The sequence below is a fragment of the Belonocnema kinseyi genome, chromosome 3 (genome assembly GCF_010883055.1).
Source record: "Belonocnema kinseyi isolate 2016_QV_RU_SX_M_011 chromosome 3, B_treatae_v1, whole genome shotgun sequence".
NCBI classification, from domain to species: domain Eukaryota; kingdom Metazoa; phylum Arthropoda; class Insecta; order Hymenoptera; family Cynipidae; genus Belonocnema; species Belonocnema kinseyi.
In genome coordinates, this window is record NC_046659.1 from 91448183 (window position 1) to 91463777 (window position 15595).

At 34.0% G+C, this 15595-nt stretch overlaps 1 protein-coding gene across 1 annotated transcript in view; it reads right to left on the bottom strand.

Moving 5' to 3' along the window:
- The window catches only part of LOC117169935 (neuropeptide Y receptor type 6), a 102561-nt gene that overhangs the window by 52447 nt on the left and 34519 nt on the right, over window positions 1-15595 (bottom strand). Inside the window, exon 3 of the mRNA XM_033356445.1 lies at window positions 2789-2968. Coding sequence (XP_033212336.1) covers window positions 2789-2968 — 180 coding nt within the window. The remainder of the gene's footprint in view (window positions 1-2788; window positions 2969-15595) is intronic.

A 15595-nucleotide genomic window follows, 5' to 3' on the forward strand; every position in this document is an offset into this window, starting at 1 on the left:
GACTCGGGATACTTATAAGATACTACCATGATTTTTTCAGATTTTTTGGTCCAAAAATAAATTAGGCCAAAAACCGGCCTTACCGACCCTCCCCCTTTCAATATGCGTTTACACGATCATGACTTGAATGGATATAAGAAAATTGGAATTCGAAAGTTTCTACGAACGAAATTTCATGAAAAGTCTTGAGAATCGGATTATTCTGACGCACAATTTGCAGATCAAATAAAAAATCCGACATACATTTAAAATCGTTGCATATAATTTTGATCTAATTTCAAGATGAAATTGATCAACTTAAATTGACTGTGAGATGTACATTTTATTATAATGTGATACTCATTATATATTAATTTAAAATAAAGTAATGTGTCGCCTTTATCAGTTAAAGTATTATATACGGATAAGTTCACGTCGATCAACTGAATGCGTGTAAAATTGTCTAACTTATCGGACCTTGATGTTCGCTCATACCTTCAGGGCTCTAATTAATAAAAGCAATGGAAAACAATTCTCAAATTTGCACAGAATCTCTTTGTTGCGTCCTTCGATCGTGTCTCAGTTTTCGAAAAACATTGTCCGAGCCGCTTAGGCGTCATAACACTCTAATAAATTTACAGTCGCAATGTATTTAAAAAAATCATCACAAAATAATTTCATCCATATAATACCTTCAGTTCAAATTAAACTTTCAGTATTCAAGTAGAGAAACATTTGAGCGTATATAGTAAATGCGTGTTGATCAATTTAATTCCGCAATTGGATCAAAATGATATGCAATGCTTGTATACAGATTTCGGATTTAATACTTGATCAGCAAACTGCGTATCAGGATGATCCGACTATCAATATTAATCGTCTGTAATTTATTTTCATGAGTAGCTTCTGTCAACTGCCAGTAGTAATGCCACATCCAAGTAGCCGTCTGCATGCATATTGAAATTTAAAAATTGATCTTTCGAAGACATTTTAAACTTTTTTTACACAAATAATAATTAATTTTCGATGAATATTTGAATTATGTCAATCTAAAGAAACATTTTTTCATGGTAAAAAAATGTCCTGAAACATAATGAAATTTTTATAACTAGGTAAATCTATAGAAAAATGTGTTGAATGAAATAAACTTAATTTTCAGAATTGAATATACGTTTTTTTTGTTGATAATAAATTGTTGTATCTGAAAGCCTAAATGAAGATTGTGAATTCGCAATTTTACTTGAAAATTCATCTCTTTGGTTGAAGCCTCAACTATTTTGTTAAAAATTAGTTTTTTGCTGAAAGTTAATTTTTCTACTGAAAATGTGCATATTCTATTTTTGGGTAAAAATTCATCTTTTTGGATAAACATTTAAATACTTGAATGCGGTGTCGACTGATAAAACATGTGCGAATTAATAAATATATGTATCGAGATAGGGAAGTTCCAGATGACTGGAAAAATACGATTATCATACCAATATACAAACGATAGCGAGATAAAAGCAACTGCAATAATTACAAAGGTATAAGCTCATTAAGTGTCATAAGTAAAATATATTTAAAAATACTTATTCATAAGGTAATGAAAATAACATTTGGGTTGACATTTTGGGTTAGAAATTTGACTACTTCATTAAAAATTGAACTCCTTAGTTGAAAATTAATTTTTTTGTTTGCAAATTTATTACTTTAGTTTTAAATTCATCTTTTTGGTTGAAAACTGAACTATTTTCTTAAAAATTCGCCTTTTTGGTAGAAAATTATTTTTTTAACGAAAAATTTAACTACTCTCATTGAATGTACATCATTTTAGTTGAAACTTTGTCTCTTTTAGTAGGTATTTCTTTACAAATTGAATTATAATAATAATTAATTAATTGAATTATCAACTTTAAAATATAATTTTTTTAGTAAAAAATTCAACCATTTCGTTAGAAGGTCATTTGTTTAGGGTTAAAAATTAATGTTTTTGTTGATAATTTATATTTGCGGGCTGAGTATTCAAATATTTTGTTTAAAATTAATCCTTTTTTTATTAACACAACTTTTTTTATGTAAAATTAAAATATTTTTAGTTTTAATATTAATTATTACATTCTTTGTTGAGAATTCATTTTCTCTTTTTGAAAATTCAGCTACTTTGCTTGAAGTATAACTTCTGTGATAAAAATTTTTTTTTTTTCGCTTGAGATTCATCATTTTAATTTGAAAATTAATTTGTTAATAGAAAATTTAACTCTTTCATTTTTATTTATAAATTAATCTTTTTTTATAATTCAACTCTTTAGTTGGAAATTAATCTTTTTTGGCAGAAAATAAATCTTCTTGGTTAAAAATTCACTTTTTTGGTTGATAATTTGACTATTTAGCAGATTAATAATCTTTTATCCTAAAAAATTTAAAAATCCTATTTTTTGCTTATAGTTTACTTTTTTTGGTTGAAAAATTATTATTTTTACTTGCGAATTCAACTATTATTTAGAAATCCTTAATTTTGCTGAAAATTTAGCTTTTGGTGGGAAATTCATGTATCTTATTCAAAATTCAACGTTTTTAAAAACATTTTCTTTTAGTGCTAGTAAGCTGTAAATCTTCAAGAAGTTTAGGATGTAAAGAAACACTATTAGAAAGAAAAAAATAATTTCCACAGTCATCGAGATTTATAGCCCAAACGAGGAAAATCGGAATTTTTCTCACATCTTGAAATTCAAAATTTTGTAAAATATTCACTATTGAATAGAAACATCAACTCAATTTGAGTTATTTTAATAAATTAAATAAGCATGTTTAGAAACATAATTTTTACCTCTAGATCTAGGTAAGTAGTATAAATAGGATATGGCAAGACAATGCAAACAGCAAAGAACCACGTTCCTAAAGCGCACACGAATGCTGGTATTCTTGGTTTCCCTGGATCATCTATCATTCTAAATCTATCGACTGCAATTAACATATAGGTCATCATGGAGACATGGAATGGAATATCCTGAAACCAAATTTGGCAACGTCATTTCATTATTACACAATATTGATCAAGAATAAAGTTACGCAAGACAGAAGGATGGAAAACACTTTGAAATACACAGAAAGAAATCTAATAATAATTTTACCAAAGTCGTTTGTTAAAGTAACTAACTCTATAAAGAGGTTTATAAAATGTATCGCAATTTCTGATAAAAAAGGACTATTTTAAACTGCAGATATTTGGATCAATTTCATAATCTTGTATCTAAAATTTATAACGCACTAAATCTGTAGATATCATTTTTCCTGTAACTGTATTCAGTTGACTATACAAATCTGTACCGATATATAGAAAGAAGATTTGACATTTTTGACTTAATATATCATCAAAATATCAATTACTTTCACTGTGAATGAGATTTTAAAAGATTTTAAAAAATTCAAAATATTTGAAAGGATTTTAAGGGATTTCAAAAGATTTGAGGTTATTACAACAGTGTTAGGGTATTTCAAATTTGAAGAGTTTAAAGAAATTATCTAGTAGTACAATTTCAGAGAAAATCTCAATTTCTCAAGGGATTTTACAACATTTTTAATCATATTTCTAGAGATTTTCACGGCTAGCTTCGATTAAGTTCAACCCAAAAATGCTGGAAAATTGTTTGAGGATTAGATAAAATAATTATATTTTTCTAATTCCCAAGTGACATGTGTAGACTTTTATTCAATAAAATGGTTTGCTTGAACAGCATTTCGGTAACGTACTGTTACTCTCGTCAGGCACACCGTGATAAGAAAAAGCTTCTCAGTGGAGTTGCAAGAAAAGATTAAAATTGAAGGTCATTTTAAAAAAACGTTCAAAAAAAAATTGGTGTTTCAAATATTTAACCTTGGAAAATATTTTGACAAATGAATTAGTCAACAGGCCACTGTTTGTACCTTGCCAATTAAATTAGTCAACAAACAATGACTAATTTTCATTAGTCATTTCTGGGAACTACCAATTCATTAGTGAATTTTTCAACATAACCACTGTCAAGTCGTTGACGCAGAAAAAGAGAAGATTATTTTGTTCTTTTCTTGACATATTGCTGTTAGCAAAGAGCGAAGAGGCTTTAAAGGAGATGATGAAAAGGTTGAGAAGATACTTGGACAAAAATAGGTTAGAGTTAAATGCGGAAAAGTCGAAGGTTATGGTGTTCAGGAAAGGAGGTGAGAGAGATAAGGGATGGGAGTGAAAGTGGGAGGGAAAAGTGGTACAGGAGGTGAAAGAGTTTGAGTACCCGGGCTTCTTGTTTCGAAGGAATGGGGGAGTGGATGGTCATATAAAAGAGAGGGTGAGAATGGCAAATGTGGTGATGAGACAGGTGTGGGGGCTGGGGAAGACGTTGTTCGCAAATGATTTTGTAAGGAGAATGAAATTGTTTCATTCGCTAGTGATGAGTGTCTTATTTTACGGAGTGGAGGTGTGGGGATGGAAGGTAAGTGAGGAGGTAAATAGGATACAGGAGGTGTATGTAAAGTGGACACTAGGGTTGGCAAGGAATACGCCGAACTATATTGTCAGGAGGGAGACAGGAAGAACGAGTTTAGGGATTATAACAGGGAGTTGAGCGTGTAAATATGAGGAGAAATTTTTGGAACAGAATGGAAGTAAGCTGGTTAGAGAGTGTTGGCGGGAGAAGGAGAACAGACGTAGTGGTGCGAAAATGGAGGTGGAAAGGGAAAGGTACACGGAGAAAAAAGTTCAGTGGCTCCCACCCTTGCTACGAAACGGAATAGTAAATTATGGACGGGCCACTACGACAGTAGAATCTACTGAACGCGTGTTTAGTCGATTCCACTAGTCTCTGAAGTGTAGCTACGCACACAGTCGCATGTACGATTCCTGTTCAGTAGAACATACTAAAGATGAGTGCGTTCTACTGAAAAAGAATCGTACATGCGACTGCGTGTACAGTAGATGCTACTCTTCAGTGATTAGTAAAATCGCGCTTAAAATTATAAAAAAGAATCCTGAAAAATATATAATCACACATAATACATGATTTTTTCAAGATATACATGCATCTACTTATGATTAATTGGTACATCATAAATTTTTAACGCTTAAATAACAATTAAAATTTCGCACGCAATGGGGAGGGGGGGATTCGAACGCATGATCAAACGCACGCTTATCAACGAGCCTAACCATTCGCCTATCGAGACTAGTTGTCAGCAGCTTGAAACCCCAGGAATGGATTCTTAAGCACATACAAATTAGAATTATTTGGTCTGAACATTCTAATTTTTCGGTTTAGACCAAAAGTATGAAAATAAGATATTTTATATTACCAAATGTATTATTCATATTTGTTTCAAAAATGTAATGTCTGAATTTTCCAAAAACGTTTTCATGTAAAAGTCACTTTTTGACGGTAAAATTAAAATTAAAAATAAAACTAAAATAAAAATCAAATAAAACTAAAATTAAAAATAAAATTCATTACAAATTAGAATTATATGGTCTGAACATTCTAATTTTTTAGTTTACACACTCCAGGTTGTAACCATGGCCCAATTCGAATTTAGGAGTCAATCTGTATTTTCCATACAGACGATGGCATAATCGCAGCTGCTCCTTAACGGCAATAGTATTCATTTTAAATATCTTCCATAATAATTAATATAACCAACACGGTCACACGCGATCGGCTGCCAGTCAGCGGATCAGAGAGGTTAAGCTTATAGTTTAACTCAGGAGCATGAGAGGGTTATACAGCTGATTTTACTGAACAGATAGTCATCGTTCGTACTCTTCTGTTCAGTAGAATCAACAGAACGCTGTTTAGTGTTTCTGAACCAACGAGTAGTTGCTATTACTATAAATCAGCTTACTTAACGTGAATATTAGCATATACTCTACCAGTTCTCTCCGTGTATTTTAGAACGAATGGATTGCAGATAAATGAAGTGAAAAGGATGCACGAGAAAGGAAGGAAGGTATATAAGGTCGTTCAAAAGAATGGCATGGAGAAAGAGAAGGCAGAAGGAGAAGAGAATAGGAGAGTCAAGGTTTAACGGAAACTATGTGTGGATTATGCCAAGGGAGAGAACGCAATATTTGTGTGAGAAAGGAGAGCAAGGAAGTCAGGAACTTATAGCGAGAATGCGATGCAGTTGCATGGAGAATTATAATGGGTTCTGGCTTTCTAGAGAGAAGAGAATGTGTGAATTGTGCGGGAAGGGGGATGCAAAAGTTGAGCACTGGTTGCAGGATCTATCTATCTATCTCCCTACCTAAGGGTGTTCCCGCGTTGTCGTCGCGGTAGGGCTTGATCTCTCCTGTAATGACTTTGGCGGTTATGCTGGCGGTAGCGTAGCTACCGGTAGGGCCTCCCAAGCCAGACAGGCAAAAAAGGAAGAGGAGAGGGACTAAGAGGAACATCTAGGGGAAAGAACCCCGAAATCAAACTAAAAATGAAGGGTGTTGATAAAACAAATATACCCCAGGTGAGGAAAGATCTCACCGTCGATTCCGATCGGGTGCAAGCCCCGGTGGTCGACGCGACGAGGCTCTTATCATCAGGTCCGCCCCTGGACAGACGTATGCGAGCATCCTGAAGGATGTACAGACGTCTGTCAAGCCCGAGGAACTTGGTGTCGATGTCAAGAACATCCGACAGATCAAGGCAGGGGAAGTTCTCCTCGAAGTGAGAGCCAAACCAGAAGAGAGAGTCAGCTTTGGCGATGCTCTAAAGGGAGTGTTGAAGAATAAAGGTGGCATTAGGCACCTAATCCCAAGAACAAAAGTGTTAGTCCGAGACCTGGTTGAAACGACCGAAGTGAAAGATGTGCAGAAAGCACTTGAGGATTTACTCGGGGAACACGTTGGTAGTTCCCCAAAAATAAACCTCACAAAAAGGAGCCTCAGAGGCTGCATCCAAGCCTTCATAGAGTTGGACGATACGCCAGCTGCCAGATTGGAGAAAGTGGGTAGATTAAAGGTGGGATGGGTGAGTTGCCAGGTGAAAGCATTAACTGCGGAAACCCGGTGCTACCGCTGCCACAAGTTTGGACACATAGCCCGAGACTGTGAAGGAGAAGACGGGAGCAAAATTTGCTGGCGGTGCGGCGAAGAAGGACATAAGTCGTCAGTCTGCCAAAACCTGGAAGCACGGCGTCCTCCTTCGACCTTCAAGAAGAAAGTCTAAAGTAGATTCCGAAACGAGTTGCGACTGAGCGTAGTGCATTTTGGACGGAAAGCGCCGCTATGGTGCATTGGCCCGTGACCTAAGTCTCTGAAGTAATGCGGAAGCGGTTTCCGGAGACTTAGGTAGGCAGAAAGAGGAGGGGTTTTAGTCGGTAAAAATCCGACACTACCCAGCCTTCAGCTGGGTGTCTTTTTGAAGATTTCCCCTCCTCGTTAAAAAAAATCTATCTATGGCGCGCCACGTTTAACGTTTGACTAATCGAATTGGTTAGATGAAAGTAACCAATTCAATTAGTTATTTTTTAACAATTATCAATTACTGATCTCTTGCTTCTACAATTAGTCAAATTTGATATCTAATTAGTCAAATTTAACTAATTCAGATTTAGCAAGTGCAGTTGTTTTGGATGGATCTAATTGTGATGTGTCTATTACATGAATGTTGTCTATTCAAATTTATTTTTATAGATTTAGTTGAATCGGAGATAGAACAATCGATTTTTAAAAGATTGAAAAGGATTTTAAGTGATTTTAATGGATTTTAAGAGATGACGAGATATTTAAAAAATTGACATAGGATTTTAAAAGGACTATATGCCAGGTCTCCTTCTGCAGATTTCATTGTAGTTCCGCTACTTTCCACTGATCTGACCCATGAAATAACGCCTGTTTCAAACCTTATGCTGATCTGGCCTCAATCGGATTTCCCAATCTGGCCCTGATCAGTAGAACTCTGTGGCCCATACTTAGGCCCAACCGGGCCAGATCGTTTTCCTACTGAAACGCCATCTACATGCGCTTGCAGAATTAGTGCTGCTTGTTATTTTCTGACAGTGCAGTGAAATTCTAATATTACTCATTTGTAATATTCTATCAATTAATGAAAATACTTAAGACGAGTATGCCACGTATTCGGAGGCATCGAGCACTAGCCAGTATGCCTCGAAACCTGCGTGAGGAAAATGGAAATAAGTAATTACTATTGAGTAAGTAATTATTATTTTTAGCACGTTCAAGTTGAGAAATTCGACAAGCAAGAAAATTTGGATTCACTTGAAAATCAATTTCTGGCTGACGCAACGCAGTTCAGAAGCTGTCATTTATTAGGATCGTATATATTTTTGAACTGGTTAAGAAGTTTTATAGACAACTAATTTTTTTTCAAGAAAATATTTGTTTATGAAACCTGTTCTTTACGTGCCCGCACTACTTTAATTTAAACCTAAAATACCTTTATTGGAAATTTTGAAGATTGAGATGGTCGTCAAATGGAGAGGACCATTTACTATTCGAGTTTACTTAAATTATATCTTCATTCCCAAAATTCATAAATGTATTATAATGAGAATGCGCTAATGCGCATTCTACGGTTGTTTATACGTTTTCTAATATATCTTTCTGATGGGGAAAAATACAAGGGAGATTGATCCTCAGATAGGAGTGGCAAATATTTTAAAGAAATTTATGAGTTTTTAACGCAAATTGAAGAATTTTTCAGAAGGCCCTGGTGCAGATGTTTATGCCTAATAGATCATATTTTGAAAATAACCCATACAAGCGGTGAGATTGTGCATATCTTTTTTATGTTTTTATTTTGAATACAGATAAAAAATGTCAAGAGTAGAGGTTTAGTGTCGGCTCTGTATCCCTTAGTGTTAATTTATGTGCGTGTGAGGATGAATTATTTGTGTGCATGTGCGATTGTGTATGGAAAGGGATGATGTTTCATGTTTATGCTTACGTAATTAGAAAATAACATAGAGGTGAGTTATAGTATCACCCTTTCATATGAGCCGTAAAAGAAGAAGACCGCCGATTCCCATGTCATATTTGATAGGTTATAAGGAATTGTTTGTCTTCTGAAGTACTATAAATAATTGTACAGAGAGTTCTCAAATCTTGAAAAAAGTGGTTCTAAAAATTTGTTGAATATGCTTACTTTTTGAATTTTTATACAAAAGGGCTGGCTAACGAACTTGACGTTTAGTTTAGGACACTTGAAGAGTATACAAAAGGCCAATCCAATTTGTCAAGTCTTTTGAAAGTTATCGTGCTAACTAACTAAAAATCTACAGACACACAACAGACACATTCGTAAAAACCTGTTTTTCGGATTTAGGGGGTCTGAGAACGTGGAAATTTGACAACGACTGAGGTGGGGGTGGGGGTCAAATTTTGCACAAATCTAATACCTTCTCGGATGAGATTGTAAAAAGGTACGTATGTTCGAATTTTGCGCAAACAACTTTCACGTTAGGGATTGTCCATATATTACGTAAGACGTTTTTCTGTTGTTTGAATAAAGACGAAAATAATATTTTTATCAAGTTGAAAAGGACACAGCGATATAAACAAAAGAAAAATGTCTTACGTAATATATGGACGATCCCTTAATAATGATTTTTGAAAGACGAAATAAGTTTTTTTTATCGCAAAATGTTATATTTCAGAAGTATTAATTATGGTGTAGAAACTTCTAGAACATTAAGACTAAGAAGGTAATGTGATATTAAAAATGAAAATAATAAAATATTTAAAGTTAATCTAGTATCGAAAGTAAGAAGGGCATACCAAGAAATAAGGCATTTCTTATGGTATAAATGATATACTCTGGATTTTTATTTCTGTATTCTAGTGTCGAGATTCTAGCGTGTACTCTAGATAAGAGATAACATTGAAGCGTGTACAGATGTTCAGATTTTATAAACATTGATACGCTGACCATTTAAGACAGCATGCATTTTATGAAGAGTTTTATGTTCATTCTGCTCAACATTACTTCAAATTAGTGCAATATGCTGGATTCGTCTACCTCGCGACATATTAAATGACACTTTTAAAAATGTCGAAGCTTGAATAAGGTAGAGTGCATTTTATTCAACGTTTTTTAAGCACCTTCTTTAACTTAAGTATATAGATTAAGGGTGCACTATCCAAGCATGTATCGCTTATAATATAATAAAACCAAATTTTTTAGATGACGTCACATGCATTTTATTCAGAAATATATAGGCTCGTTCAAACAGAATTAGCCCAAGTCTCAGAACCAATCGGCATTCCAAAGAAGTTTTTGAAAAATTATGAAAAGCTTACAAATGATAATTTTATTCTACATTGCATTCCTGGCTATAAAATACCAGTTTTAGAAATGGTGAATCAGTTAAATCAACCTTTGGAACCTGTCTGCTCCAAGGATATTTTTCAGTTAACGAACTAGACGGGTAAAAAAATGTATTCTTAAAAGGAGTTTAACGATTTCCTTTATACTAAGCATTTTACGTTAGAAAACTTGAGAAAAGCAATTAGACTAACAGAACGTAACTCCTTCATGTGTTATATAAACCTGAAAGATGCGTATCTTTTTGTTCCTGTGGATGCTGAAAGGAGGAAAATTTTTTTAATTCGCTTTTGATGGTATACTATCCCAATTCACATATTTACCTTTTGGGTTATGAACTAGTCTGTATGTTTTTACAAACAATTTTAAAGCCATTAATTTCGCAATTAAGAAGCCAAGGTTTTCTATCTACGATTTATCTAGATGATATTCTACTCGCTAAATCTGAATTAATTCAATTTAACTAATTAGCAGTTAAAATTGACTAATGGTAGAATCAAGAACTCAGTAACTGATAATTGGTCAAAAATAACTAATTAAATTTGTTACTTTCGTCTAACCAAATCAATTAGTCAAACGCTAGACGTGGCGCACCACCAGTCGCCATGGCGGACGATGGCGAAACTACGAATTCGTTAGTCAAAAATCTACCAGTTTGTTAGTCGAAATTTACTAATTGATTAGTAAAAAATGAGACCCTTTCGGAGAGATGCACATATTCGTAACGCAAATGTTTAATTCTAAGACATCACTTTGAATCGTTTTTTAAATTGCACGATGAGATTTATTTTTAATACGTGGCACTTATCGCAGCGATGAAAAGAACTATTAATTAAATAATAAAAATACAAACTGGAGACCCTTTTTTAAAAGCAAAAATCGCCTATTTTCCTACAATTGAGCTGGAGAATCACTGCTATCCCTGTTGCAATATAAAAAACTGAAGCGAGTTTCTCATATATATTTATTATAAAATCACTATTTCTCCGTTTTAAACGAAAAGTCCGGGGTTCTTCTAGTGAATTTCCGTGACAGCCAGTGTCTTTTGTGAAATCCATTCTCTCGCCTATTCTTGAAAGTACGTTTGAGTAAAAAAATAATCTTCTCCTTTTCTGCGTCAACGACTTGACAGTGGATAGGCTGAGATATTTACTAATAAATTAGTAGTTCTTAGAAATGACTAATCAAAATTGGTCATTTTTTTGACTAATTCAATTGACAAGGTACAAACAGTGGCCCGTTGACTAATTCAATTGTCAAAACCTTTAAAGTAATTAATTTTTTCAGTCAAAATTCAGTTTACTGAATGAATTAGTAAAATTTTAACAAATTCAGATTTATCGAATATGTTCAGGAAAAGACCATGATGCTTGTTTGTTAAACGTAACTCAAACGATCAAAGTGTTGGAGTATTGGAGAGAAAATTCCGGGGTTTAGCGCAAGTGATTTAAATTTATTAACGCATGGACTATTTTTCAGGCGCATATCGCAGGCGTCTCTTGATTTATTTCTTAAGATTTCATGAGTTTCAAGCAGGAGATAACCTATTGCCCTAAGCGTATGAACGGTTATGCAAAGATCCCACTAGTTAGGGGGTTAATAGCAAACTCCGCTTTGCTTTAGTACCGTGAACTTAACCGAACGAAATTTCTAAGAGCCCCAACGGATTTTTTCCGGAAGTCTCTTTGCAATTTGCCTTTAGGCCACGCCTTCTGTCAACAGGCAGGAGATATGGCCTACGCCATACTGGCAAATCGCAAGGAGACTTACCGAAAAAGTCCGTGAAGGCACTTGGAAATTTCGCTCGACTAAGTTCACAGTATTAGACCACAGCAACGCTTGCCATTAAGGTATTATACGGATGAATTCAGAAAAAGAGCTATTCCTGCGAAGAACAATTGAAGACGCTCCAACTTCATGTCGATCAACTGAATGTCTATCAGAGTGTCTAACCTATCGGACCTCACTGTTCTTTCATACTTTCAGGACTCTAATTCATAAACGAAATAGATAACAAATCTGAAATTTTCACAGAATCTCTGTATTGTGTCCTTCTACCGTGTCTCAGTTTTTGAAAAAAATTGTCAGAACCATTTCGTTAGGCGTTATGCTCAAATATGTTACATTTTCAATACCTTGGGATACTTCTTACGTGCATAAGATGCGATTTTGGATTTTACGTATCTCAACTTTGAAATGGTCAGTCCTTTTCTAGCCAGACCAAACTTTAGATAACGCTCTAATAAATCTACAGTCCTAATTTCAAAAAAATTTGCAGAAAACAATTTTATCCATATAATACCTTAACCCCAATAACTTTTTGCATTTTTGCATGTCACCTGTGCTTATTTTCCGTGAGGTTGCACCGTGTGATTAATTGAAGCATCCATGAATATATTTCAAGAGAAATGCTTGCCGTTTAAGCGTGATAATTGTTCACGCGCTAATGCCTAGATTTTTTCCGTACAGAATTAACTCTACGGAAGAGAGGAGGTATGACATCGAAGTAGTTAATTTAATTTTGAAGGATGGCATTGGATTTGAATGGGATTTTGATGATTTTGAAAGAATTCTAGAGATTTCAAAGGATTTTAAAAGATTTTAATAGATTTTAAGATATCTCGAGATATTTTAAAGGATAGCATCACAGAAAAAACTGGAGTTAAATTAAATAATATGGAATAAAAGCTGTCGTCTGCTACGGCATCCTTAGCAGCAATGGAAAAAAGGCAAAGTATGAGTGGATTCGGGCTATGAATCGGGACACCAGATTTAAAACAACTAAGAAAAAAGAGAAAAGAAAAGTTAGAATTTGCTGCAGCTAAAACTCGCAAACGGTTAAAAATTAAACACATTTCGGCGAAAGTTTCACTGAGGTTAGGAGAATAATTCTGATCTCGTCTACAGCGTCACGATAAAGTGAGCAAATTTCGGTAACACATGTAAAATCAGCAACAGAAAATACGAAAAAATAGTTTGTTCTTACTGATATATCTCTTCCGAAATCAATTAGATTATTGTTGAGGAGTTATAACTTATTTAATACCATTTAGAAAAAAGCGCAGAAAGCAACTGACAGATGGGAATCCCCAGTTCTCTCCAATTTAATGAAGTTAAACGACGACAGATAGCGCTGGGATCGCAATTCTTGCTACATCGCGAATAAAAATGGAGCGATTATAAGGCGAAAGATTAGCCAAGCATGGTTAAAAATTGCAAATTCTCTTCGATTCATGTGAAGTTTATCAGGCAAGGTTAATTTTTTTGCAGTGAATCTTTTGCCCGAAATCGATGTAAACTTTATCTTTCGTTTTTTCTGTGATAGGATTTTAAAAGGATTTCAAGAAATACGGAAGTATTTCATTGATCTAAAGGCATAGAATTCGTGACCTGAGAGCAAAGAGTCGTGGCCTTATACCTGCAATTTCGAGATCTATCCCTTAAAAGTAAGGCTTCCGAAATCTTAGTTCTCGCGCCAAAGCGTAATAAAATCAAGGAGTAGTGCCGTGAATTAATCTCCCAAAATTTATCTTCATGTAGTTACTTATTTTTCTTCTGTTTTTATTTCTTTGTTTTGCAGTTACTTCATCCTGGCAATCATATTTTTACTTAAAAATGTTATTCTTTCGTTAAAAATTCATCTTTTGGATTGAAAATTGAAATAATTTGGTAGAAGTTCATATTTTGATTTTGAACATTCAACTCAAATCTTCCTCATTCAAAAATTCACATATTATATTGATAATTGGTCTTTTTCGTTCGAAAATTAATCCTCTTATTTGAAAAATCGCATTTTTGTTTTTGATATTGATCTCTTTTTGCAGTTTAATCTTTTTTAATGGAAATATCAACTGTTACATTTTTTGTTGCGCATTCATTCAACTATTTGTTCGATAATTGATGTATTTTGTTGATAATCTGTATTTTTTGGTGCAAATTTCATAATTTTGGTTGAATATTTGTCTTTTTGTTTTCAAATTTATATCTTTTGGTAGAAATTACATATTTTTTTATTTAAAATATCAAATATTAAATTTGTTGTTAAGGATTCATCTTTGTTTTAAATTCAACTAGTTTATTGAAAATCTGCTTATTTCGCTGAAAATTCAAATCGGGTTGAAGTTTAATCTTGCATGGTAAGAAAGTCATATTTTTTGGTTTTAAAATGAATCACGCAATATGTGCACCCCCCCCCCCCCCAAGTAAAGTTCTCTTAACAAATAAGCGTAAATGTTATTCATTCTTAAAATTGAATTGTAAATCTGTTTTATTTCCTGTTACTTTAATTGGTACACTTCTGTTGACCAGAGTGAACGGTGCAGTACCATATGTATGACAATAGATACCTATATTACACATGACTGAACGAATTAAGGTTTATCATGTGTTGCTTATTTATCCATGCGTTAAATATGTGCATGCAGTGATTCAAAAACATTCATGTAGATACTGATATTTGGTTGTAGTCATGGTATTCAGCAATCTTTATAATACGTTGGAAATATATGCCCACAGTTGTTATAAATTAAAATCGTTAGCATTAAATTAAGTAAAATTTAAAAGAAAATTTGTTTATTTCATATGATTTTAAAATTTTTAATTATTTAAAAAACTTTTAATAATCAAAAGTAAGACCGCTGATTTTTGTTCCTCGTTAGTCATTCAATAAATTATATTCTATAATGACGTGATTTCAAATGCACGATGGTTCTGTTGGCTCACCCTTGACCGTCGTTTTATGCTAATGAAGAGGGTCTGAACATAATCGTATGACACCACTAATGACATAGCGAACCAGTGATCTTGGACCGACATAGTCCGTCATCGTTATCCGCCGGACTATGGCCAGCGGTAACTACTTGATACTGAGGCAACATAATTTGCGCGACAGTGATCCAACGTTATTGTAGTCAGACACTGGTGCTTCTCTAACGTCCGTTCTTATATAGTACCTTCGTAGTTAGACGTCAGTGGAGCCCTGATATAGTACCAGCAGTACGAGGTGTGTACGAAAAATAAGGTGACTTTATGATTTTCTCAAAAAATATTCATTTATTCCTCAATATTTATGTTATCCCCTTCAAAGTAATCCCCCTCAGATATAATACACTTGTGCCAACGCTTTTTCCAATCATAGAAGCACTTCTGATAATCATTTTGTGGTATAGCCTTAAGTTCTTCCAGCGATGCAGTTTGAGTCACTGGGGGCCAAATCCGGTGAATATGGAGGCTGCGGCATGACTGTGGTGCTGTTTTTGGTTAGAAAATCTTTCACAAGCAACGATGAATGAGCAGGTGCATTATCGTGATGCAAAAGCCACGAATTGTTTTTCCAA